At 33.9% G+C, this 26,836-nt stretch overlaps 1 protein-coding gene across 1 annotated transcript in view; it reads left to right on the forward strand.

Annotated features, from left to right (window-relative positions):
* LOC134228776 (katanin-interacting protein-like) overlaps positions 1-26,836 on the forward strand; it is a 38,922-nt gene that overhangs the window by 3,060 nt on the left and 9,026 nt on the right. The window contains 23 exon segments of the mRNA XM_062710470.1: positions 834-1,021; positions 2,499-2,684; positions 2,927-3,000; positions 3,878-4,120; positions 4,703-4,768; positions 4,911-4,967; positions 5,492-5,660; positions 6,007-6,120; positions 6,315-6,487; positions 6,892-7,106; positions 7,359-7,500; positions 7,665-7,880; positions 8,051-8,188; positions 9,496-10,018; positions 15,169-15,255; positions 18,134-18,278; positions 19,111-19,333; positions 20,991-21,064; positions 22,612-22,664; positions 22,788-22,929; positions 25,220-25,443; positions 25,926-26,037; positions 26,624-26,771. Coding sequence (XP_062566454.1) covers positions 834-1,021; positions 2,499-2,684; positions 2,927-3,000; positions 3,878-4,120; positions 4,703-4,768; positions 4,911-4,967; positions 5,492-5,660; positions 6,007-6,120; positions 6,315-6,487; positions 6,892-7,106; positions 7,359-7,500; positions 7,665-7,880; positions 8,051-8,188; positions 9,496-10,018; positions 15,169-15,255; positions 18,134-18,278; positions 19,111-19,333; positions 20,991-21,064; positions 22,612-22,664; positions 22,788-22,929; positions 25,220-25,443; positions 25,926-26,037; positions 26,624-26,771 — 3,712 coding nt within the window.

Consider the following 26,836-nt stretch of genomic DNA (forward strand, 5'->3'; position numbering starts at 1 on the left):
GTATGCTAAAAAATCATTAATTTCAGGAAAGAATTAATACAAGGATATTAGGGTTACATAGTTTTGTTTAAGGACAGAATTGTTTTAATACAAATATTATCTGTAAATAAGACCATCTTGAAAAAAATATTAGCTTGCTCTCTATTAACTGAAAATTTTAAAATTGTATGTGTATGTGGGGAGGGGGGTCACACCTACTTAACAACCCAATTTTTTATCCCAATTTTATTCCCAAGGCGAGAAAGTACAGACAAACATTATATTAATGATGCTTAATGTCTTAATATAATAGCTGTTCACGTATAAATAAAGATATTTATATTTTTCTTAATTGTACAAGTACTTTTCTTCTTGCAGCATTGACTTCTATAAGTAGATCTAAGTAAAATGTTCCAAGCATTTTTAATTAAAATACTGGTATTTATTATATACCTAATGTATATCACTCAATTTTACTGTTGAATTTACGTTATCACGTGACGTCGTGATCCGACTTTCCGGATCACCACACTGTGGTTTTCTGAATCCATATCACCACTCTCTGAAACTGATGACGTAATACGCAGAAACATGACGTTATTTTTTAAAAAGTCCCTTGTTATTATGCTTTGTTTTATGGATAAATATTATACAATTGATCTCTAAAGTTTTCTTTTGCCATATTTAGCTAGTTATAAGTGGGTGTGTAATAAATTTATCATTATAACAGTAACTTGATCCAAAGAGCTGTATCACATCTTGTTGACAGGTGTGGATCATCAGATCAAACTCGACTCTTCGTGTCTCGTTAGATATGATGATCCGCGCCTGTCAACTCTATATTTATGTTTTAGACTGCTGAAGAAAATGAGGAAGAAAAGTAAGAAACAAATTGATAACGAAAGAAAAGAACAAGGTTTCTCTATATATGTGAGTGGTGCCAATGCAGGAAAACAGAAGCAGAGAGTTTCTTCTCATCATGAGGAAAGAACTGACTCACCAGAGCCAATAACAGAGAGACAGAGACTAAAGACTGCTGGGGGTAAACAAAATCACATTAATATACTGATTGTAGGGCTCAAAATGTCTATCAATAATTAGATTATGATTCTGTTTGAGTGTTGTGGCATAGCTACTAAAACATGTGAAAATATTTCAGATTGCTTCTCCTTCAATAGACAATTTTGAATTTATTTAAAAGATAAAGGAATATCCAATTCATTAAATGTACAAAAAGTTTTCTAGTCAAGTATGACTTCTTTCTTCATATATTATAAGTAGGGATGTCAAATCGGTCAATTTTTAATACTCGGTTACTCGGACGTTTTTCCGATCGAGTACCCGGGTACTCGGTAAAAGTCTAAATAAATATGAACAAGTTAATTGATAACTGTAAAACATTGAAAAAAAACCACATGGTCTGATGGGAGGCTTACCTGTTAATGTGTTGTAACAATTATGACAACTTTGTGCCCGACGAAATTCAATCTAACATTTTTTTAAAGTCCAATTTATTTATCAGATAAATACGAGAAATAAAATCATAAATGGCTCACAGTGGTTTTGTTTTTAAAAAAATAATCTGTACCCTAATTGTAATGTAACTCTATCAGTGCGTTTGACGTATAAGTGATAAGTCGTCAGAGCTACATGTACAGTATCAACTTGATCAAGTTCTAACGGAGCGGATTTACGATCTTCGTACACTTTTCGATCATTGATTTCATTAAAATTACGAGACGGTATGTTGTAGTTTGGTACAACGATGGACATAAGATTTTTAATACCTTTGGATTCAACCATTTGCATTAATTGGCACGTAATCAAACGCATCCATTCAACAATTCAATATTGTCTGTCTCTTTCCCCGAGAATTTGGAGAATTGACAAAATTATCTAATTTATTTAAACATAATAGACCTTAAACGATGTTCAATGAAAACAAATAATTAGAGCAAACTAAACATAAGGGTAGAAGACAGCCGAAGGTGAGAAAAGCCAGGTAGGTAGCAGGTGCTTGGTCACGGTAATTACTGTATAAACACTGCCACAGGCGACAACAGTCATTTGGAGGCTCAGGAAACCCTAATTACTGTATGTACAAGTGCAATGAACATTTTTCGTTTAAAACCGATATTTTAATGCATAAATAAATAAGCTTAGAAATATTTTAAATATACATCCGAGTAACCGAGTACCGATTTTAGTATTCGATACTCGGACGTTCGATCGAGTACCCGGTTAACCGGGTACTCGTTGACATCCCTAATTATAAGTACAAACCATTAGAACTACACACTCACTGGAGATGTCTGCTTGTGGTTGATTAAATAAACAAGAAACTACAAATGTTATATTTATGATAGAAAAGAATGAGCTAACTGTCTGCAAAGTTGCACATTTATCAAAAGAATTTATCTTTTGCCAAACCATATATTTTCCTTGAGCAAAAATTAATGAAACCGTAGTAAATACAAATTTGATTTTTAAAAGGATTACACGGTGACTTCTGGTTGTAGATGTGTCTCAGAAAAGAGTTATTAGTCATAGAGATCTAGAAGTAATAGCTGCAGAGGAGAAAAGAAAGATGGAGGAGAAAAAGCGTGTAAAAACGGCTCCAGCTCGTGAACGCCGGAGGAACTGGTTAGCAGGATCAATCAACATTAAAACAGAGCGGGGAGAAAAATGTCGCCTAAAGGCACCAGGTATATAACAGAGAAATTTTTTTTTTAAATACATATTCGTGATTAAAATATTAGCAACACTTAATTGTAGCATTACCAGAACCATCCCTGTTTGTAGCAAAATTACATGTTTGCTAAATATTCCCACTTTAGGTATACACATGTACATTATGTAAATTTTATAGCACTATGGGAGGCAGTTTTGATAAGTTTTCCTTCATCACAAACATAGATTTTCTGATGTCAGTTTTTTCTCTGTACAGAGATAGTGACAGGGAACTATGAGGATGATTTTGAGGACAGTGAGGAAGAGGTGGGTGACAATAAACACTCAAAGGTTGTTTTCAGGGATTTATCAAGGCCGTTTTTACTACCGGTAAACGGTACCTTTCCCCTCTTGAAAAAGGTGGTTTTCCGATTAAACGGAGAATATTTAAAACATCGTTCTGAAACGATTGAAGTTTTACAGCTAATTTACCATCCTAGTCATTCAAACGCTTTTAAAAGAAAGAATATATTATTCAAGCTTTTATTTGATATTGATCAGTAAACATGTGCCAAGTCCATGATGTCGAAAGATACGCGTGCGATTGCAAGAGTTAAAAAGAAAAGTGTAGATGAGTAAGATGGAGCTTATATCACTATGAATTTGGAGTAACAACAAAAACAATGTTAGTAGTGAAACATGAAAAACAGAACTGATTTGTGATAGATATTTAGAGAAAAAATTAAATAAAGTCCTGACCTGGTTAAATTTTTTTTGTGTGTGTTATTTAGTATTTTGCCTAAAAAGTGAAGTTTTTGTGGCCTTTGTAAAGGTCTACAAATGACCCTCAGAAGCTCTAAGAATGCAGGATTTTGCTCCATTTATTTAAAAATTTTCCGGGGGGGCATGCCCCCGAACCCCCCTAGAATACTCGCGCCTCCGGCGCTCAGATCGAGCCTGCGGCTCTCATTTTCCCCTTTACATATAAAACGGTAGTAAAACAAAATAGCTAGATAAATCCCTGGTTTTTTGTTCTACCATTACAGAATACAGTAGTCTTTTTGGAAATTTAAATTTATATATTTGTTTGAGTTTTTTGGTGTAAAATACTCTATCACAATTGATCATTATTATTTAATTTTATGTACTAGGAAGAAAAATCTGAGATTTATTAAAAGAAATTTATTGTGTTCTGATTCAATATAACAGTGAAGAACATAAATTTCAGTTTAATTCAGCTGGTGAAGATGATGATTCTGACAGCGAGATAGAAATTGATGCTTCCAAATTCACAAAATCACCAGTAAAAACTTCCCCACCTAAGAATGTACCCTCCAGGACAGTAAAATCAGCACCAGCTGCTCAACAGAGAAAACCAAAAGTAGCTAAAAGTAAACCCCCACCACCCAAATCAGAGTCAGAGTCTGAAGAAGAGAATGAAAAACTGATGCTGAGTATAGCAGATGTCAAGGTAAGCAGTGTGTGATTCTGTGTGTGTTGATGGATGGGGGAGGAGGGGGATATAGCAATCAGGTGAATAGACAGTGTTAAGTATACACATATACATACATGTATACAGTGATTAGGGGGTAGGGGAATTGAGATTCAGCTATCTTGGAAGGAGAGGGTTATTAAGCAATTAGGGGATCAAGTAAGTAAGAAGGGTCAAGGGTTATCAAGCTTTGTTCAGATATGGCAATGATGCAGGAATCATTTAAGCAAGCAGTAGATGGGAAGTGGGGACCTAGTGGAAGTTTCTGATTATAAAACCTGATAAGGACCAATTTTAAGACAAAGTTAAATAGTTTATAAAATGTAGTCATGTAGAAGATGGCAGTTAATTAAGTGTCATCTTTAAGAAATTACCCAACAGTGACCTTCTAATCCTAATTTCTGTGTTACAAAAGTAATGAGCTACATAGAAACATGGAAGAAATATAATCATGCAGTAGAAGTTTAACTTCAGATGCATTATTAAATACCACAGTAAATGGACTTATAAAACATTCAATTCAACAGGGGAGATAATATTGTATTATGCATGTCATTTTAGAAACTTCGACAGAGCCTGGCAATGAACAGAAGCATTCGTGAAAGTTTGGCCAAGGAAGTTAGCAGTGTAAGTAAGAATTAGTATAAATCATCAATTTAGTATTGATGCTGTTTTTTCACAGATACAGACAAATGAAGTTTATTATAAAAAAATTATTTATGAGATGAAGTTGTTTGAAGGACAAAATAACATGTCAGCATTAATGTAGGATCTATCTGATGAAGAAGAAGTTCCTGAATGCCTAGATTATAGTGGCTCTTCACAGGTGGAGTAAAGAATAACCATTGTACTTGCATGAACATATGTTTATATTGCAAGATTGTCTGCTAAGATTAAACATGAAGTACATAAATATGTGTCCAATATTTTGACACTTGCTTTACAGAAGTTAATAAGGATCCTGATAGGCAGATGGAATTGAATTGTAATTTAAATAATTTGTTTCTTTTTAATCTGTATGCAGCATACTGTCTTGCTCTTGTATCTTTTTTTCATTTTCTTTGTGTTTTGTTTTTGTTTTATTTTTGGTAACTTTGCTCATAATTTTGTGCATGATGTGGATGGAGTGAATGATAAACATGTATTTATATGTCAGAGTAATGGAAAAAAAAATCTCTGTTTTAAAGTAAAGATTGTGATTTCTAATGCTGTAACTTCTAGATGAGTGTATGAATATGTAAATGTTATAATGTTGGTTGAAGTCTCTAACAGAGAATTCCATATGCATATAAATAAATGATGTTGGTTGAAGTTTATAGAGAAAATACCTAAGACACTGTTTGTTTACAGGATGAGGGGGAGTCGGAGCGGGCCTCCCCGATCCCTGAGGAGGATATTGAGGAGGACCTGGTCCCAGCTATGGACAGTGTGTGTTTAGAAGACAAACAGAAATGTAAACCCTCTCCATTTAAACCCACAGACACAATTGTGTTAGAGCTAGAGGTCCCTCCCACCAAGAGTAAGTTGAATACATGGTTATCACGATGCTTTAATAGTATGCATATTTATCAAATGTGTATCTTGGGAAGTCTCTAATTAAACTACTTTCCCCTTTAAGAGTTTCAGGTATTTAGGAATTTTTATTTTTAGTAAATTCATAAGAATGCTATTTAAGGGAGATAATTCTGCTTATATAGTTGTATAATATACATGTATTGCAAATTCAAATTTAGTAATATTATCACCATCACTTAAAATGGGATCTTTTTCATTGCGAAAATTGCTACTTTAAGTATAGCTGTTAAATTACAAGGTAAGGGATATCGGAGCTAACATGTCATAATATTGCCACTGTAATTGTATAGATAAAGTCCAGAAGAATTTATCAGCTGCAAGGAAAAAAGACCTGGATGAAGATTTAAGTGAATACAAATCAAAAAGGAAAGAGCCTCCAAAACCCACAGCACCTTCTCAAACAAGTTAGTAACTTAGTTTCTTTTTCTTTTGATGTAGAATCAATTTACATAGGAATACTCTTTATGAATAAGAAAAGAATGTTGAATAAATTAAATTATTTACAGGTATGTCTATAAATTTCCTTTTGGCTCTTAAGATAACTTTTGAATAGTTTGTTACACAATTTGAAATGCATGTACAATACACTGTATTTCAGACCAAAAGAAGCCTTCCACCCGTCCCTTGTCAGCAAGTCGTATCAGCACTAGGACAGTGACAGACTCACAAGAAGAGGCCTCCGCAGTGTTAGAGGCCATGAGGGCCGAAAATGAGCAGGCCTCAAAACTCAAGAAAGAGACACCTAGAAAGCTACCACCAACTCCTAAACAGGTAAACAGTGTGGTATACTGTCACAGAAAATCCTTGAAACTGGAAAAGTTCATTTGAAATACTGCAAAACTTCATTGATGAATTTAGTGAATTACTTATGTATTCAACTCTCATCTCAAATTCAGCATGATCAATCTTTAACGTGTAGATTCAAGAGGGTTTGAAATTACTAGATAAGAAAAATGGTTTGGAATACCAATTCATCTCACCTTTTATCCCTGGTATTCAAATTATTGATGTCACAGTTTGAGATGAAGTTAAATGTAATTGTCAATATTTTCCCTTTTCCTATTTACCAATATCAAGAGGCAAGATCAAGATGTTTTAGACTAAGAAAATCCTCAACCTGTATAACAAAGTGTAAAGTATATGCACATTATTTAATTAATGAGTTTGTATTTCAGAGGCTCCGTCCTGCCAGTGCTGGTCACATTCCGTCCTCTCCACTTCCCTCTGCGGATATTCCGCCTTCTCCACGCTCCAGAAATTCTCCACGAACACCCGTCAAGGAAAGCCACCAGTCCACAGACGTAGGAAACAGTGTCAATGTACAGGACAGCTTCCTAGCCAATGACAGAATCTCAGAAGTCATGAAAAAAGTTCTCCTCATGCAACCAAAGTAAGGATGTACAGAGGGATTTAACTTTGTTGGAAAAAATGGTTATTATTGTGTATTTGAACTTTAAGTAGCAGTCAGTTGATATTTATAAAAGAAATTGTAATTTTTCTTTGTTATTAGTTGAATTAAAAAATAGTTCTGTAATTTACCTCCCCACCCTGCATTGAAAATGAAGAAAGAGGCTGTATATACTATGACTCTCTTACATGTACTTCATGTTGCAATTTTTAATCTTTAAATTTTTTTTTTTAGGCAGCAGAAAAGGTTGATGAAGGTCCTCAGTAAGATTGACACCTCTGTAGATGAAGAGGAGGAAAAGTCAAACCGACCTCCATCATCTAAACCAGTCAAGGCCACACGTCCAGTTAACGACATGGTCAACAAAAATACAAAGGTGAATTTTCATTCTTTTTTTTTTGCATAAATTGATTATTTGTTGCAACAATATTTTCAATTTACATTCTGTTTTGAAACATACATGTGTGTACTAGCCCAGTAATTCAGAGTCACATCGTTATTATTATTTGTCAAAACATATAAATTTTTTGTGATACACAGAGGTCGGTTGGGAAGTTTTCACCAAATGAAGACAGTATAGAAGTGAATCTTGAATTGACCTCAAATTGGGGTCACAAGAATCTGATTGGTCTGACAGAAATCCAGTTCTATGACATGGACAGACAACTCCTTCCTGTCCGTAAGGAGGAAGTCACAGTTCACGGAGCCTCGCAACAACAGAACTCCATTGATGTCTTGTTCAATGGAAAATCCAAGGTCAGTTGGAATGCAACTGTTACAATCACACATGTACTTAATTTTCAGAACATGTACATGGTAGATTTTTTCAAAATGTCAGTGAATTGTTACTCAAGAGATATAAATTATATGAGAAGTTGAGATTCAGTCAAGCCCAGCAGTATTTGGATTATCATTATCTTTTACAGACAAACAAGGAGAGAAATATGTGGTGCTGTAAATTTAGGAAATCTGTTCCTGTAGAGATCTGTTTAAGCCTTCAAACAAAGAAACCCCATACAGAGGTGTCTAGAATTAAAATCTGGAACCACAACAAGAGTATCACGGTCAGTAACCATTCTTAAGAATGAAAATAAAACTGTGTATATTTTTATATATGACTGTAGATTTCAAAAACTAATGTGATGTTTTTAATTATTAAATTTGTTATCATAATGTTCACTTAAATGGATTACTTTTTTAAGCTTATCAGTGAGCTTTTCTGAAATTCTGTAAACTTTTCACATTTTATCAAACTTGCCACAAAGTATCCTTAGGTAAAGGGGATAATGTTTCACTTGAAAAAAAATGGCATTTTTAAAAAAATCTTCTTCTCAAGAACCACTGGGCCAGGAAAGATGAAACTCATGTGGAATCATCCTCAGGTAGTGTAGATTCAAAAATCATGACCCCCGGGGTAGGGCGGGACCACAATGGGGAATCAAAGTTTTACATAGAAATATATGGGAAAATTCTTTAAAAATCTTCTTCTCAAGAATAACAAGGTCATGATTGATCATATTTATATGGAAGCATCCTCAGGTAGTGTAGATTCAAATTTGTTCAAATCATGACCCCCAAGGGTAGGGCGGGGCCACAATGGCCGACCAAAGTTTTACATAGAATTACATAGGAAAATTCTTTAAAAATCTTCTTCTCAAGAATAACAAAGCCATAACATAATTGGTCATATTTGAATGAAAGCATTCTCAGGTAATGTAGATTCAAGTTTGTTCAAGTCTTGACCCCGGGGGGGTAGGGCGGGGCTACAATGGCGGCCCAAAGTTTTACATAGAAATACATAGGAAAATTCTTTAAAAATCTTCTTCTCAAGAAAAGCAAAGCCATGATTAGTCATATTTATATTGAAGCATCCTCAGGTAGTGTAGATTCAATTTTGTTCAAATCATGTCCCCTGGGGGTAGGGCAGGGCACCAATTTTACATAAAAATATATAGGAAAATTCTTTAAAAATCTTCTTCTCAAGAATAACAAACCCATGATTGATCATATTTATATGGAAGAATCCCCCGGATTTTGTGGATTCAAGTTTGTTCAAATCACGACCCCCGTAGGTTGGGCGGGGCCACAATGGCCGACCAAAGTTTTATATAGAAATATACAGGAAAATTCTTTAAAAATCTTCTTCTCAAGAATAACAAAGCCATAACTGGTCATATTTATATGGAATCATCCTCAGGTAGTGTAGATTCAAGTTTGTGCCAATCATTCCATCTCTCCTTTAAGGAATGGTTGGGACCACTTTTTGGTTTAAACTTTTCAATAATAAACTAATTTCTGCTTTTATGCTAGCCACAATGCTCAGGTGAGCGATGTGGCCCATGGGCCTCTTGTTTCATACTTGTATTTTCAGGATTTGGATATTGGTGTGAAACATGCCCGGATATTTGTTGGTGGAGTTCTAGTTTTTGATGGCAATATTGAGAAGGGTTGTGGAAACCAGGTTTTTGATTATGGCTATGTGATATCACTGAGAGACAATGGTGATAAAATCTCGCCTCGTGACCCGGGAAACAGCCCTAGCCCTATCAGTCTTTCTCCCGTGATCCACACCCGATCTCCGACCTCCGACAAAGCCTCCTCACAGAGGAGGTCACAAACAACCCCCACCCCCTCCCCCTCAGCAGACAGTGCTCAAAGAAATCCATTTGAACAAGCTTTCATTAGGTCTTCCAAGTCAAGTGTGCAGTCCCCTTCTCCATCCCCCAGGGTGCCTCCGTTGGATCTCAGACAAAATGGACCCTCCCCATCCTCCGGGGATCGCCCAGTGATTCGCAGTGAGACACGTACCATGAATCATGCAGAGAGGGATATTCAGCGACCTGTGGTGACCTCTGACAGGTCAGGGTCAGAGGCCGAGGAGGGGCACCATAAAGGTAGGACTCAGATTGTTTCATACATAACATTCTGTCTCTTTTGAAAATTTATAAACCTTCCAAATGTTAAACCCACTATATTTAACCAGTTGTGCAAGAGAAAGAGCTTAGACATGGAAGGAAATTCTCATTTTACAATTGACACTGGCGTCTATTCTTTTCACTTCTTTTTAATCAGCAAGGTTAACATTCAAAATTATCTTGTTTATAAACTTTGATCTCCCTCTTAGAATTTTTTGCAGACATCATTTTTCAGCTATGAGTTGAATACCAGTTGTTAATAATTGTTGGCTCATTTTTATTTTGATGTATTTCATGCAATTGTATACAACTCCACATGGAAAGATAAAAAAAAAGAAAGATAATTGATGACCTATCCATTGATACACTTTCAAAATGAAGGCTAGAGGTACAAAAACAATTCTTTAAATGTTGACCTGATCTAAAAATTTGCAATTTCATTTTTCCAATGAAATACATGATAGAGAGCTCACTGAATTTCTTCCACACTTAACAAATAACAATTTGTGCATTAACCTGGAAATGTATAAAAGAATGAATTTAATTCGATCATAGACGTACATACAATTTTAAGGTGCACATACATAGAAATAATTTTAAGCCCAGCTGAGCAAATGGCAGATGTTAGCTTTTCTGATAGAAATTTGTACTTTTTTGGTTTTTGTCATCATTGTAAACTTTTTACAGTATCATCTTCTCTGTGCTAGAACCACTGAACAGTTTTGTACGAAACCTTGCACAGAACATCCTTGGTTAAGGGGCATTCAATTTTGCTCAAATGAAAATGAAATGGCATCTTTAGAAAATTTTAATGAAATGGCATCTTTAGAAAATGTTAAGAACTTCTGGATCAGAAAAAGTATAAAAACTTATCAGTGAAACTGTATTACATTTAGATTCAAGTTTCTTCATATCATAACCACAGGGGGTATGATTGGACCACAATAGGAAATTAAAGATTTACACAGTAATTAATTTATTTCAAAAAATCTTTAAAGAATAGCAAATGCTTGAATAATTAAAATGTTACAGAAGCATTCTCAGGTTTGTTCAGGCCATAACCCCCAAGGTTTGGGTAGGTCCACAACAGGGGATAAAGGTTTATAAAATAAAAATATAGAATAAATCTTTGAAATTCTTCTCAAGAACAGCAAGGAATGATTAGTCTTATAAATAAAAGCATCTGTACTTAAGAAGATTCAAGTTTGTTATAAATGACCCTGGTGGTGGGATGAGACAATCAAGCTTTTCATATCAGAATATTTGTATATAGAAAAATCTCTATTAAAAAAAATCTCAGAAATAGCAAAGGCATACTGGGTAATTAATCATGTAGATACAGAAGAATCCTCATGTCATACCAGAAATTTAAGTTTGTTTAAATCATGCCCCTCAAAGGCCACAGAAGGTGAGCAAAATTATATGTAGAACCATATAAGGAGGAAAATCTGCTGATAAAGAACAGCAGGGCCATTGTGACTTGGATCATTAGAGTTGTGGCCCTTTGGCCTTTTTCAGAAAGTGTCACTGTGTATGACAGTTGGAAGATGAAATATGGAAAGATGGCAAACATGTCATAGATTTAATGATCTTTTAGTCAGGCATGATATCAAGCCATTACTTTGCATTTCAAAAATTGAAATATAGTGGTCCTTTTATGAAAAAAAAAACTCATTTCTGAATTGTTAAAGGTGAATAGCTAAAGCTATTTTTTGCTTTATACCTCAGTCAGGAAAAGTATTCTCAGCAGCATCATTGTTAAAGCAAGGAAAAAGTAAGTCTCCTTATATAAAGATACAGCAGGGCCATCTTTTCTCTGTTAAAGGATATAAGTAAAAATATATAATTAAAATAAGGAAATGGGTTAACAGAATATTTTTCTTTCCTAAAGCTATTTTTTGCTTTCCACAAAATACCTCAGTCAGGAAAAGTATTCTCAGCAGCTAGTTCTCATTGTTAAAGCAGAAAAAGTGTTACTGTTAAAGGATATAAGTAAAAATATGACATATATTGAAAAGGGGACCATGAATATATCATATAAGCGAAATCGTGCAAACATTTTTACAAGTTCAATCCCGATCTAAAATAATGGAGAACAAACCCGAACAAATTATTTTTGTTATCGTTTATCTATAACAGCAAACAGATTACATAGAATATGAGTCCTTGAAAGGTTAAATATTTTTTTTTTATTTCTGTTTCATTTCAAAAATCTTGAAATATATTCCCCGATCGCATTCATTTACGCTTTGGAGAAAATTCACCGGACTTAAACGGTTGTAGTACTGCTGACCGCTGCTTATATTTCGTCGTAAGTTTACTCGGGTTAATCCCTTAGTTATTTCGAATTTAGGCATATCAATAGCCATTGACGGTACAATTTCATTTCAAAGTTATGTGTTTTTCCTAGATCTGTGAGGGTTACTATATCAAGTTTAGCTAATTAGTCTGACTCTCGATATGTCCGTATTATATAACGCACTACATGGACGCAAAGAATTTCACAGTGAAGAATTTTATTTCGTAGAACATGCAATATAAAAACACATAAGGTAAAAACTTAATTAATCACAACTGTGTATATCAACTGGTCAATCAGGCATAATTACTGTCACCAACCGCAACGACAGCCTCCAGGGAGTACTTCAATATAACCGTTATGAAAACAACTCATTATCACCTGTGGGGACCGATCAGTGGCTTCAATATAAGCGAAATTTCAATATATCCGATTTCAATATAACCGTTATTTTAATGCAAAGAATATGAGAGGCAAAAACTGGGGATTTATTTCTATTTCAAAGTAAGCGGAATTTCAAAATAAGCGAGTTCAATATAAGTGGAGTAAAATATATAATTAAAATAAGGAAATGGGTATTGAGTGTCACAATTGATTAATTAATTTACCCCTTCACTTCTTTTATATGGTTGTCATTTTGGCCAAACTGGACATTTAAATTAACGCCGTGACCTTAATACAGTTGACTTTAATCTGTGACTGGTTCTCCCTCATTTAACGTCCTGAATTATGCTATATTTTACATATAGACTAAGCACTTCCAGGGCATTTAAATCCAGTGTCACTTTATTGTTGACTCAGGTTTTTCTCCTTGTTTGTATCTCTAAGTATGGCTGTCATTTATTTTAGTCTTATTTGGCAAGCCCCAGTGAAAGTGTGGTAGAATATTACGTGAACATACTGCATATTTGTCTACAGCTTGGAACCTAGTAAAGAAAAAAATAAGATATTACGTTATTGACCTAGATTCATTGCCATTAATACGTTTTAAAGCTTGTCATTAAGTGGAAGCATTGAAATTTTGCCATTGTTTACTGTGTTGTCAGGAAATATGGCGAGGTCTGTACGATAACACAGAGCTGTGCATATAGATTTTTTATGTCTGTTGACGTGTGAAATACATAGGAGGAATCAAGATCACAAATGTAAGAACTACGACATGAGTCATGTGAATGTGTTGTATACAATCTGTGTACTTGATTCAGTAAACAACCTGCGAGTAGACATTTGATATAGATTTTCCTGTGGGGTTAACGACAGAGAGAATGTTTCTTTGGAAGTATTGATTTCATAATTATGTCTGTGAAAGCAAATGGATCTTCACCTCGGATATTCCTACCCCAGATTTCAGCTCATCAGACAAACAGAAAAACTCACAATAGCAGACAGGATTTATTTAAGCCAAGCCAGGGAAACCCATTTGCTCATAACTATGGCCGGGAGAAAAGCAGAGATCAGTTATTTCAAACAGGTTTGAACAGTAATAAAGAAAATTATCAAAATTCTTCTGGAGTTTCCTTACCCAAAATATCTAAGGTACCTCCCAAAAAGAGGAAAACGTGGGGAAAAGTTGTAGACACACGATCTATTGAGGAGGAGACACCCTCTAAACGTGGTTCATGGTCTATTTACGAAACAAACTTAGCAGTTCCCAAACTTTATGATCCTAATGGCTCCAAGGTCCGCGATCTTCCATACAATTCCTTTGAGAATCCAGATGATGTGTCTTCCAGTATTGAGAACAGTGATTCATTTGGGGGCAGTTCGTCTGGCAGAAGGCGAAAGCAGTGGTCAAGGCCCAACAAAAAAATAGCCAGGCAGGAAATTCCAGTCTCTATTGATGAAGAAGGAGAAAATAGTCGCTATGGAGCTGACCAAGGAGCAGATCCATATCATAGCACTCCTAGGATTATATATGACAGACATGGTCCTGTTACTGCAACATTTGAACCAAGCTATGGCGGTCCTCCAATTCCAACCAATCACTATCCTAGTTCTCAGAGGTATTACCGAACACCTCGTAACAGGCGTCCGGGTCAACCCTCTAGTTCTGATTCTAACTTTGCGCTCAACACTGGTTCAACGCGGTCAGAAGACAGTGAACAAAATATAGAAAATCTGCTGGATAAGTTTGCTTCAGATGTTGACAATGAGGCATATATAAATCTAAGTCATCGCAACAAAGCAAACATTTTCAGTGGCAACTTTAGACCTTTCTATCCCTCCCCAAGTAACTTTGTAGTAAGCCCCCCTCCTCGTGCCAAAACTAAAGCCAAGCCAGTATTATCAGACAAAAGAGCAAGTGCCCCACAAAGGCCTGTACAGCAGGAATCCCAACAAAGAAGTGGTCCTTCTGAAGTGCCTTCCAGTCAACCTACTGCTGATAATGTGGTTACTGGTAAACCACCGCTAAGTGGGAAAAGGGTGAATAACCCAAGAAAGAAAATTATTTCTGCACGTTCTGATGAAGCCAGACCCGCAAAATATACATATACTATAGAGAAAGAGGACAATAATAGTGATTCTAAAAATGGTCAAGCAAGTACCGGTACAAGTGAAAAACAATCTGATGATAGACCAGCTAAGTACACTTACACTAAAGATGATGACGATAGACCCGCTAAATACACATATACTTTAGATGAAGATTCCAAACCTCGAACTGTGACGTTCAAAGACGAAAATAAGAAAGATAGCAAAAACTCTGTTATAAAATCTAAAACAAAAAATAAGACATTGGGGTCAACAAATAAAAATAATACTTCCTCTCAAGGAAATTCTTTGAAAGACTCGACCACTGTTGACCAATCAGAATCCTCTTTTTCTCCAGGTCGTAGAAACTGGTCCCCACCAACTGGTGAACTGTTTGACGAAGATCCTCGGCAGTTCTGGGTGGACATAAATCCCAAAAAGGAAGGTAAAAATAAATCCTGAACAGGTGTTTGTGGAAAAATTTGCTTTGTAGAGGGTTTTGGGGCAAAAGGAGATCTGAAGTGAATGTTCAAAAGTAATATCTCTAGTTAGTGTGACTTTCCTAATGATGAAAAACTACCGATAACAAGAAAAAAAATACAGTTAAACCTCGGTATCTGGAATTTGATGTGACTGACCAGAAAACAGGATATCTGAATGTCTGTGATGAATAAAACTCAAAATTAGACTATGGTTGGGACTTTGGACTCAATTCAACTTATCCCTGGTATTCAACCTAATGGTATTTGAGATACCGAAGTTCAACTGTGATTTATTTCTTGTATTACAGATAAATTTACTTTATTTGGAATTATTTTTTCCTATTTATAAACATTTTGAAAATATTTTTAAAATAATGACCATGCCTTTGTCTTCCACAATGAATATTTTGTGTACACAATATGCATTTTCCTTGTAAATTGAGTACTTACTGTAAACCAACTTTTATTGGCATGCTAGAAATTTTCACGAGAGAGATGTCATCGGTAATATTTCTCGACGTGTCTATTTAGAATAAACCCAAAAAGGCTTGATCATGAAAATTTTACGTAGCAAATTAGTTTACCCGAGGTAAATCGCGAAACAAAGTCGTCACGAATAAATGTTGGTTTACAGTACTTCATGCTTTGTAGTCCATTATTAACACAGTACAACATGTTTATAATGAACCATGAAAGTCTGAATACATGCATGCATATAATGAAGTGATATTTGTAAAGAATATATACATTGGATTACCGGTAAATGAATCTTTCAAGTGCATTATAACCATGTTCTACTGTGTAAGGCATTATTATTATTAAGGTCCATTATCCCTCTGATAGGAGAGATAACTCTCTTGAGATAAAAATAAAGTTAAAAGGCCATACCTGCCCACAAGACTCTGCAAATTGTGTGCTTTTTAATTTTAATAGCTTTGATGAAGAAAATTATTATTGTGTATTCCAAATTTATATGGGTTACCAGAGGGACAAATGGATGTTTAGTAAATCAATTTTGCTTGCAGGTTGAAGAACCATCTCATAATCTATACTTTATGTCTTAATATATAATGCTTCAATGTTAATCTGTGGACTGATTCATTTTCCACATTTCCATTTGCTTATAATATTGGAGGCTTATAAATCATTAAATTCATTAAATCATAGTCGTTGCTCATTTTGACAGAGTTAAATTCTGAGGAGAAAATAAAATGAGGAAAAATTTCATTTTCAAAGAATGTTTTTATGAAAGCCATATTCCAACGATCAAAAACCTATATATTAGGAAGAAAAAGCATAGATCAACATAAAAACGCAACATTAATGTTAATTAAAAGTTTATTACTGTACCAGTAACTCCATAGTTTCCCCTTTACTGAATAATGTAGAATAAAAAAATAATTGATAGTACATGCATAAACACAAACACCGTTTTTTTAACTCAAAAATTAAAGTTACTACTTAATACTTAAAAAAAAAAAATTTGAGTTTTTTTAAACTCAAAAATAAAAAAGATAAAACAATTGTATATTTAATCAAAAAGATTTTCAAGAGATGCTAATTTTTGTTCATTTGGATATATTTCATTTGTGCATGTACGTGCTTTTAATTTTCATACCTAAAAACTGATCCATCTGAGGATGGTAAACATACAAAAACCTTAAAATGGCCTACCGCTAATTGATTGTTAAAAGGTTGATCATGATTTATAAGTAGGGATTTGGTCAGCTAAGATCATAAGATTTAATTACATAACAACCCAAAAATTCCATTATCAAAACCTTTGGTGTTCTTATGGATTGTGTTCTATTGAAATTGTTAATATTAAAATATCACTTTTAAATTTTTTTTCATATTATGTTTTGAATAATTATGTAGAATACAAGAAAACGAACCTTTGATACCCATGCATGCTTTTATTTCAGTAATACTACTAAGAAAATGTCCTTTGATTTTTGAGATTCTTGATTTTACACATTCACGGTGACACTTTTACTTCCCAGGTATAACTCTCTCTGATATTAGATTTTCTGGGCTCCCTTGTAATTGATTATAACCAATCAATTGACTGGCTGCCGTGTTTAAGTAATAATCATTCCGGTTATAGAAAGATATAAATACATGTAGTAGCAAACAGGACAATTACTTTGTTGATACAATATATATTTTGTGTTGACTTGTAATAAATGGTGGATTTAAATGCTAAGTGCACAGACAGTATCATTTAAACTTTTGAATGCAAAGAATGGACTAAAAGCCGAGACAACTATCTGCTAACATTAGATAACTAAGTATTGACATGGCACCTGATCTTTGAGAATTTATCTAAATGTGTGCTTGTGGTAGGGAGAAAAGGACCATTTTATGATATAAAAATGAAAATAGAAACAGTGTTGCAGGTTTTACAATCAGTCTCTAAATATGCAGACTTAAAAAAAAAATATCTGGAACAAGGAATGTGTCACTTCTGGAGTTGTTGATGTGACAATGTGTTAGAAGTTGGAATTAAAAAAAATGTCTGTACGGCTACCTAGTATTTATAAACATTTGCAAGGTTAGAGTGAGACTTGTATGGAATATTTATTTTATTTTCATAGTAAATCTAAAATCAAATGTATTAAGAAAAAAATGTGTTTAATTTACTCTGGTATATGTGCATTTCAGGAGAGTAGTTACAATTCTCTTTATTTTACGGTTATATGTCGCAAATTTTATCTTTTTATTCTTTTAATTCAGTAACAGCATGGTTATATAATCTTACTGTAGTTTATCCTGTGTTGTAGGTAATTTGTCATATTCTTTCCATCAGTCAAAATACAGCATTAGTATTTTGTTTCATAGATGCAGAGTCCAAAGTGGCAGGAAAACAAAAGGGTGGAGCAAAAACTCCCCGGAAGTCAAAGCGGATGGCGGCCAAACTTGATGGGCATTCCTCCACAGAAGGGGAGATCACTGCTAACAACGGGTCCAAGGCTGCCAGTGAAAGGTCAGGCTTAATATTTAATGCAAGGCAATTGGATGGCCTCTTAACGTAGTACTGAAAAAAATTAAAGTTTAGTGCAGTCAGTGCAAGTCTGTAAGAAATTGATTTCCTTTTACTGTTCTTTTATTACTACTGGTGTGTTTTGACAGCTTGTGTTTTAAATGAAGTTACAGCTTTACAGAACAGCAGGGTTATGATTAACTACATGTATTTTACTTTACTCAAATATAAAATATAAAATTTAATTTACTCCCAAGAAAATTATAAATATAAAGACTGAGAACAATTAAGAGGAATCTTAAGATTTGTGACAATATAACACATCAGCCATTAAGACTAATGCAGTGTAGAACTACTGGCTGAAGGAATCAATAAATTATAGAGAAAGTCCTTGATTTTCCAGGAATAAATGAGAGGACAATAATTAATTATTAACAAGTGAAGGGATTCAAACCTTTCTATTGGCTTTCTCATTAATCATAATGCATTTATGCAATAAATTTGACCAATGAGTGTTAAAATAAAGAGCATTATTTCTTTTTTAAAATTAGTTAATTTGCTTTTCTCTATTCTAGACACTGTTGTATAAGTGATTTTTTTTTCTTCTTCTAAATACTGAGAACTGACTGAGGGGTAAATACCCAAGAGATGTTATGAATAATTTAATGCAAGTTGACCAGATATACAATCAGTTAAATGCTAACACTAGAGTCTGTTTTTATGGTTTTCTATTGCTCTACATTTCCAATAGGATTGTCTTGTAGACAGACTATATATAAACCATGGAGGAGAAATTCAAAAGCCGTTATAATCGTAAAAAAATTCTTTGTCATAGCGCTGATGTAAGAAGTCCTAAAGGAAGCGGAAAGAAGTCAGATGAGCGGCGGGGATCCACTCAGGACAAGACGCCGGCGGAGGCTGCCAAACCCTCGCAGACCGAGGACGTCAAAAACAACACGTCAGACGAGTCACTGCTACAGAGTCAGGATGACATTCCCATGTTACAGAAACTCAAACAGATGAACCAAAACACCAAGTGAGTAGTTCTCTGGTTAGAGGTATTAGATAATGTAGACAAGCTTGTCACTGGATGTTTGATTAGTAGACCGTTAGTTATCTATTGGAAGTAAATGTACTGGGGTAAGTCAAAACAAAGTGATACATCATTTAGTCTGCATTGGATAAGCAGTGCACATAGATATTTTACAAATTAAAAAGAGAGTCAATTTTGATGACAGAGTTAAAAGTATCACTGTGTAAAGTTGTTGTGCTTCTCTTGGAGATTTTGTCTGTAATTTAAATGAAAGTGGTTGGTTATCTCAGTCAATATATTGATTATTCCTCCTTCACTCTTTAAATTCACTGATTTTCCTCTATATTTGAATTGTATTTGATCAGACAAACTTTATCAATTCCTCAATTTTATATTTGTTAATTATTGGTACATACAGTTAAAACTGTCTTATCCAACACCAATGTAATTCTTTTCATTGTGATTTCTGACCCTTATTTAAAAACTCATTTAACTGTTTTCTGTGTATAAAATCAAGTGTTCTGAGTTTTATCACTGTAACTGGAATGTGAAATTGACATGAAAAGAAATTCATTTTGGAAGTGTTAGTATTTAGTAATGGGTATAAATTTACAAATCAATCAAATTATTTAATATTGAACCCTCTGAACAATTTAATCAGAACATTTGTGGAGTGTATTTAACATTAATGAATGCACTGTAAGTTACTAATCAGGAGTTAAGTCCCGAGAGTGAATGTGCTGGACATTTTAGTAATATTAAATTTTCTATATCACCCAAGTTCATCCCCTCATTGTTCAATATGCATGTCCTTTCAAGTTTTTAAATAAATTATATTGATTTCAATTTTTTAACCAAATTATTATTGACAGTCCAAATTGTGGGAGTAATAAACTTTAGAAAAGAAAATTTTTATAGACTGTGTTTTGTTAAATTCTAGATATATTTTTAAATCCTTCCCCACATGATTTAAATTTTAATATATTATTAATATCAGTTATCTATTAGCATTAAATATACTGAGGCATAAAAAATGGGATCCATCTTGTAGCCTGTATTATGGAGATTAATATTAAGAGAGAGATAGTAACTATATCATCTTGATATAAGAGACAAAAATGCTAAATACTTTCCAAATATGTTGCTAATATCTATGTTACAATGTTTTCAATCTTTTGATATCTCATCCACTCAACTAAGATGTCACAACCAGTGATTTTTGCTAAGGCAAAAGGAAAGTGGAAAATGTAATAAACCCAAAATTCAATGTTTTGTGGTTGGATGTGGCATTTTTTTCACTCGTAAGACAGAATTTTTTTAAATACCGGTACATGTACATTTAACAAGTGCGAAGCACACATGAAAATAAAAAAAAATTCTGTCTCATGATTGCAATATATTTTGTATTAAACTACAAAACATTGAATACGCTCTATTCATATTACTGAGTACTCAGTGTGATACACATAATATATTATGTTGACAAAGTTATTGTCTGTGGGGTTGTAATTTCGCAGCATCCACAGACATTTAAGTCCCGATAAACGATTCCAAATAAACCTCTAAGCTGTTTTCTGCACATCACTGATATGAATGTATACTATTATGTTTTCAAATCATGTGTGGTTTATCAGTGTAAATGAATATCACTGGACTTTAGGTTTAACATGTATAATAACGAGGACAGCCAAGCAAACCTTACAAGGCGCCCAGTTTGGTTGGATATGATGTTAGATGGCCGCAATAAGAACATTATGTAATATTTTAATTCTTTGCATGATGTTACAATATTAAGCATGCAGCTTTCAGCAGGTTCTTCCACTTTTTGCATTACACTTTTACTTTTTCCTGTTGGGGATATAATACAGATAACTGTAGATCACTAAATTTTTGTGTCACTTTATTTTCGCGAGAAAGACATGTGCTCTATATTAGTGCGAAAATTTTTTCACAAATTGTGGAGGAAACTGCTCTACATAATCACAAGGAATTCTTATATATATACCAGAATTATATTTACGTGAGCACATGGTCTTGCGTAATTATGCAAAAATAAAGTTATCACGAATAGAAAGTGATTTACAGTACTGTGAAATCACTTATTTTCTTGGGTGGTTAATTTTTGTGGTTTTCGAGGTATGAAGAGACCCACGAATTTATATCCACCACGAATTACAATTTTTCACATATATTACTACTAAACAATTCTTCAACCAGTTTCAAATTCCCATGAAACTTTTTTCATTTCAAACCATGAAAATTTGACCCCTCGAAAATATGTGATTTTACAGTATGCATGATATTGAGGGCATAGGAAGGTATCTTTATTCAAGCAGAATGACATTGTACTTTAGGGTTAAGTATTAAGACTGTTGGCATCCTGTGGACCAAACCCTTCTTTGCATTGGATTTCATGGAAATGAAATTAGTTTTTGCAAAGGTTATTTTGTTTCTTTAAAAATGTTTGATTTTGTTTACAAGTTGTTTATTTTTCAAACAAAAAAAGCTTATGAAACATTTCGATTTAAAATACTGTATGTCAGATTTTTTTTGGTCATGCTTTTCCTGCCTATAAGCCCCTAAAAGTGAATACAGTAAAACACACTTATAATGAATTGCCTGGAACGGGAGATTTTGCTTCATTATTATAAACATAATTTGTCATATCTGTTGTTTACAATTTACTTTAAAGTGATGGGGAATGAAAATTGCTTCACTATAAGCATCAATTCATTATAAGCTTGTTTGCTATAACATTTTTCCCTGTACTATAATCAGACTTTTTCCCATGGGGTCACTGTTCCATAAATTCAGTTTATTTTCACTTTAAATTTATACTTATAAGATGTTTAGAAATAAATCATGATCATAATTGTTTTTACAATATCATATTTATATTTACATGTATACTATCCTTGCTTCAATATTAAATAATTACTTTTAATGATTAGTCTCTACCTTACAATATTTATTGCACAGAGTAGAAGTAGTTCAACATGTTTTAAACATGATACTTGTACCATTTGATTAGACTGTGGAGTCTACCGTGTACATGGGTATCTATAAAGAGCATTGCTTTTTGGGGTGAGAGAGTGTTAAATGTAGAAGATGAAAATTATGATCCATCTAAATGCAAGACCATTTATTGATACAGAATAATATATGTATATATACTTAAATATTTTAATTGTTGTCAAAATGATTAAATAATCAGTTTGATGTGAATTAATGAAACATTTCAATAGTAAATGCAATGTTTGCATTCATGTGAGTCAAAGTGAATTTCCTATTCTTATGTATTAGGGACCAGAAAAAGAAAAAGGATGTTCCAAAATGGTTAAAACAAGAGGAATCTGGTAAGTAGAGTATATTTTAGTGATTAATTATTGATTTTTAAAAAAAATGTTTAATTTTAATTCATTGACATTCATTGGCATTGTCATTCAATGAGTTTACATGTAGATTTAATTCCCACACAGCAGGTCCATTTGAAAATCCCCCAAGTCGAGGAGGAAGTCGCCAAGATGTTCCAGCCCCTCTCCCTCTGAAAGATCACATGATTCAACAGGAGGATGTAGACATGTTGATTGACGAGGAACTGGCTATGTGGCCAGAAAGTGGGTAAGTATTCACACAGATATCAATAGCCCATACACAGAGATATCAGTACTCCATATACAGATATATCAATATTCCATACACAGAAATATCAATACTCCATACTTAGAGATATCAGGACTCCATACACAAGATATCAATACTCCATACATAGACATATCAATATTCCATACACAGAGATATCAATACTCCATACGTAGAGATATCAATACTCCATACACAGAGATAATACTCCTTACACAGAGATATCAATACTTCACATACAGAGATATCAATACTCCATACACAGAGATATCAATACTCCATACACAGAGATATCAATACTCCATACACAGAGATATCAATACTCCATACACAGAGATATCAATACACAGAGATATCAATACTCCATACACAGAGATAATACTCCTTACACAGAGATATCAATACTTCACATACAGAGATATCAATACTCCATACACAGAGATAGCAATACTCTGTACACAAAGATATCAATACTCCATACACAGAGATATCAACACTCTATACACACAGGGCCGTAACTAGGGGTAAAACACAGAGATACATTGGGGGCCGCCAATAGGCCCCCAAAGATAGGGGTGCGGGGGGCAAAGCCCCCCTCAAAAAAATTGCTTCAAACGGCACAAGATGGACCATTTCCTTGATTTTGACACATGCTTACCACTTTATTATATTTCTGAATACACAGAGATATCAATTCTCAACATGGAAACAGATAACATAACGGGCAATACATAAATTACACATGTTTCCCACTATCGTTGATGTACTGGCATACTATACTAACAGAGATGATCATTATATTTCCATTTCATTGTGAAATAAAATTGTAGATTTTGACTTTAAAAATGTAGACTAATCGATTTAAATTACACAAGGACTCCAATTCCAATTTCAATAGTCCTCGCCCACTGACGTCAAAAACAAAGGCAGCCGCACGAGATTTACATGCGTATTTGGCCTTTTAGCGTCAGACACAGACACAGATGCGCACGAGATATGCATGCATATTAGGCCTCCTTAGCTCCTGACCTATCGACCTGCCTAATTTACATTCCGGCAGAATTATCAAGAAATAAACTCCCCTAACTTTCAAAGAGTTATCACAGAAAAAAAATTAGAAATGGAAATATTACCTATTTATGTACTATTTTGGATAGATATGATCAAATAAATTTCAATCGTAATTTTAACTTCTGAATGTAAATATAAACAATGATAAATACAAACTGACTTTTCCCAAGAAAAAGATAAAATTATTTAAGTCAATAGGGGTATCAGAGATATCAATACTCATACACTGAGATAGTTTTCACTGTACTAAATGCAGTTCTAAAATGATCGATCGCCGTAGTTCGAATTTCGCTATGGGACATGGGGACTGGTCCTACGGACAGAGATAAAGTTAACCAAGCCCCGTGTCACAGCTGTGGCACGAGATATCCCTCTCTGCTCAAAGGATGAACGCCGAGCATAGGTAATGGTGACACTCACTGGATAGCTGAAAAATTGCTCAGGTGGCTATAATCAAACAAATAAATGATCATTGATCCAGCTGCTTGTGTTGTGTTTCTTATTTCCAAGAAAAAAAATGAAAATCTAGAGGAGGCAATTGCCTCCGTTGCCTCAATGGTAGTTACGGCCCTGACACAGAGATATCAATATACAGAGATATTGATACTCCACACACAGAGATATGAATACTCCATACACAGAGATAATACTCCATTCACAGAGATATCAATACTCCATACACAGAGATAATACTCCATTCACAGAGATATCAATACTCCATACACAGAGATATCAATAATACACATAGGTATTCACTTAGATATCTCATCATTACTTGGTATGCCTTAGGTATTCAGAGATATCAATATTGTATACAGTTAAGGTATTCACAGAGATATCAATATTGTATACAGCTAAGGTATTCACAGAGATATCAATATTGTATACAGCTAAGGTATTCACAGAGATATCAATACACCACTCTGATTCAGCTTCGATTTATCTATATGATTTTGCGAATTACAATTACAGTGGAAAAACAATTTCAAATTTAATATGTACTTATCATTATTCATGGGTATTTCTCAATTGTTATTTTCCCACTTTGATTTATTTTTTATTCAATTTAATTCTATCTTGTGAACAGCAAAATATAATTTTCAGCTAACTAAATGTTGTGCAAAGTTATCCCCAGTCTCTCAATATTTGCATTTAAAATTGTTCCTTCAAGGTAATCTAGGGTTTTGTATGGTTACAGGAAGCCTGATTTGAAGACTGTATTTGATATGGACAAGAAACCACCATCATCGTCGTCATCATCCAAGACAGGAAAAGAATCCAACAGCGCCACTCCCATGAAGAAAATTCAACAGAACCGAGCCAAGTGGAGGGACAATCAGAAGAAAAACTTGGAGGAGTCCTGGGGCTCACTAAATATGTTTGACAGACACCAGAAAGGGAGGATTTCAATGGATTTAGATGGTAACATTTAATGTCCTTCATTTATTAGGTATTTCCCAGTTGAAACTGATTATTTGTAATATTGAAAAAAATTTAACCTTCGAATAATAATTAAAAAATTTTCTCATAAAAAATTTAAATGCATGCTTCATCATTCCTTGAATTAATCATTTTGACTGAAGTTATTTTTCATTTATAATTATGTGTGTACTTTAAACACAGAAATTTACATGTAGGATAGTTACACTTTATTATCACGGTTCACCCACTGTGATACATGTATTAAAGTTCTTTTTTTTTATTCTTTTTGCATACCAATAAATATTCCATGGCTGATTGGCATGTTAATTTCTGAATTTGATATTTCAATTAACAATTATATTACATTGTTTTCATGGGAAAAAAAACACCCATTTGGCTTTTGCCACTTCATCAAATGATTCATTAAACATCCACATTTACATTATGTATTTTAAGTATGTTCACAATATCAAATTTTGTAGATGATGCTCTAGATGAATATCTACAACTGTCCTCTAAGAAAGCCACACCCAATCAACCGTCAATCAAAGAGGAGACAGAAGAGGCGGAGCCAGTGACAACCAATGAGGAGGAGTAAGTAATGGATTTGGTTTAGATTAACATGTTACATCAGGCCTCGGGATCATGAAAGATCTTAAGCTAAAGTCGAAAACTTTATCTGATGCTAAAGTGGAAATCAAATAGTCTAAAATGAAAATATTATAAAATATTGCACCACCTAATAAATATTTTACAGGTGATTGAAAATTTGACTTTAATCTAAATCTGCTTCATGATCCTGGGACTAGGACAGTGGATATATATGTTATCTCAAATAGAATGCATCTTTGAATAAAAATATAGACAAAGAAATTACTGTGGAATCATTTTAATTTTTGGGGTCAATGTTCTTCTTGGGCAAGCAAAATTTTAGTTGTTCAAAGGGACATTTACTCATTATAATAGATTCAATGAATCAATATGTTTACAGAACACATGTAAACATTTGTGGAGATGTCAATTAATGGGTTAACAGTAAGGGCTTCCCATAAAATCCACAAACATTGGTCCCCCATGAAGAAAGGTGATTTCCAAAGAAGTGAAATTTCACTTATGGTTAATTATTTAACAGAATGCTATTTGCTGACTTGCATGTACTGAATATATTTGATTCTTGTAGCTCTGTAGACAACTTTGTGATTCCTGAGCTGCCTTATGGAAAGGACTTAGTCATTAACATTAAAACCACATGGGGTGACAAGCATTATGTGGGACTGACTGGAATAGAGCTGTTCTCTAGCACCGGGGAGTCGGTCAATGTCTCAAAGGTACATATAGTGTTACAATAACGTATATAAAGATATGATGAACAATAGAGATTTATTAACTAAGA

Source organism: Saccostrea cucullata, unplaced genomic scaffold (genome assembly GCF_032062105.1).
Source record: "Saccostrea cucullata isolate Sc308-1 unplaced genomic scaffold, CSIRO_AGI_Scuc_v1 ctg155, whole genome shotgun sequence".
NCBI classification, from domain to species: Eukaryota; Metazoa; Mollusca; class Bivalvia; order Ostreida; family Ostreidae; genus Saccostrea; species Saccostrea cuccullata.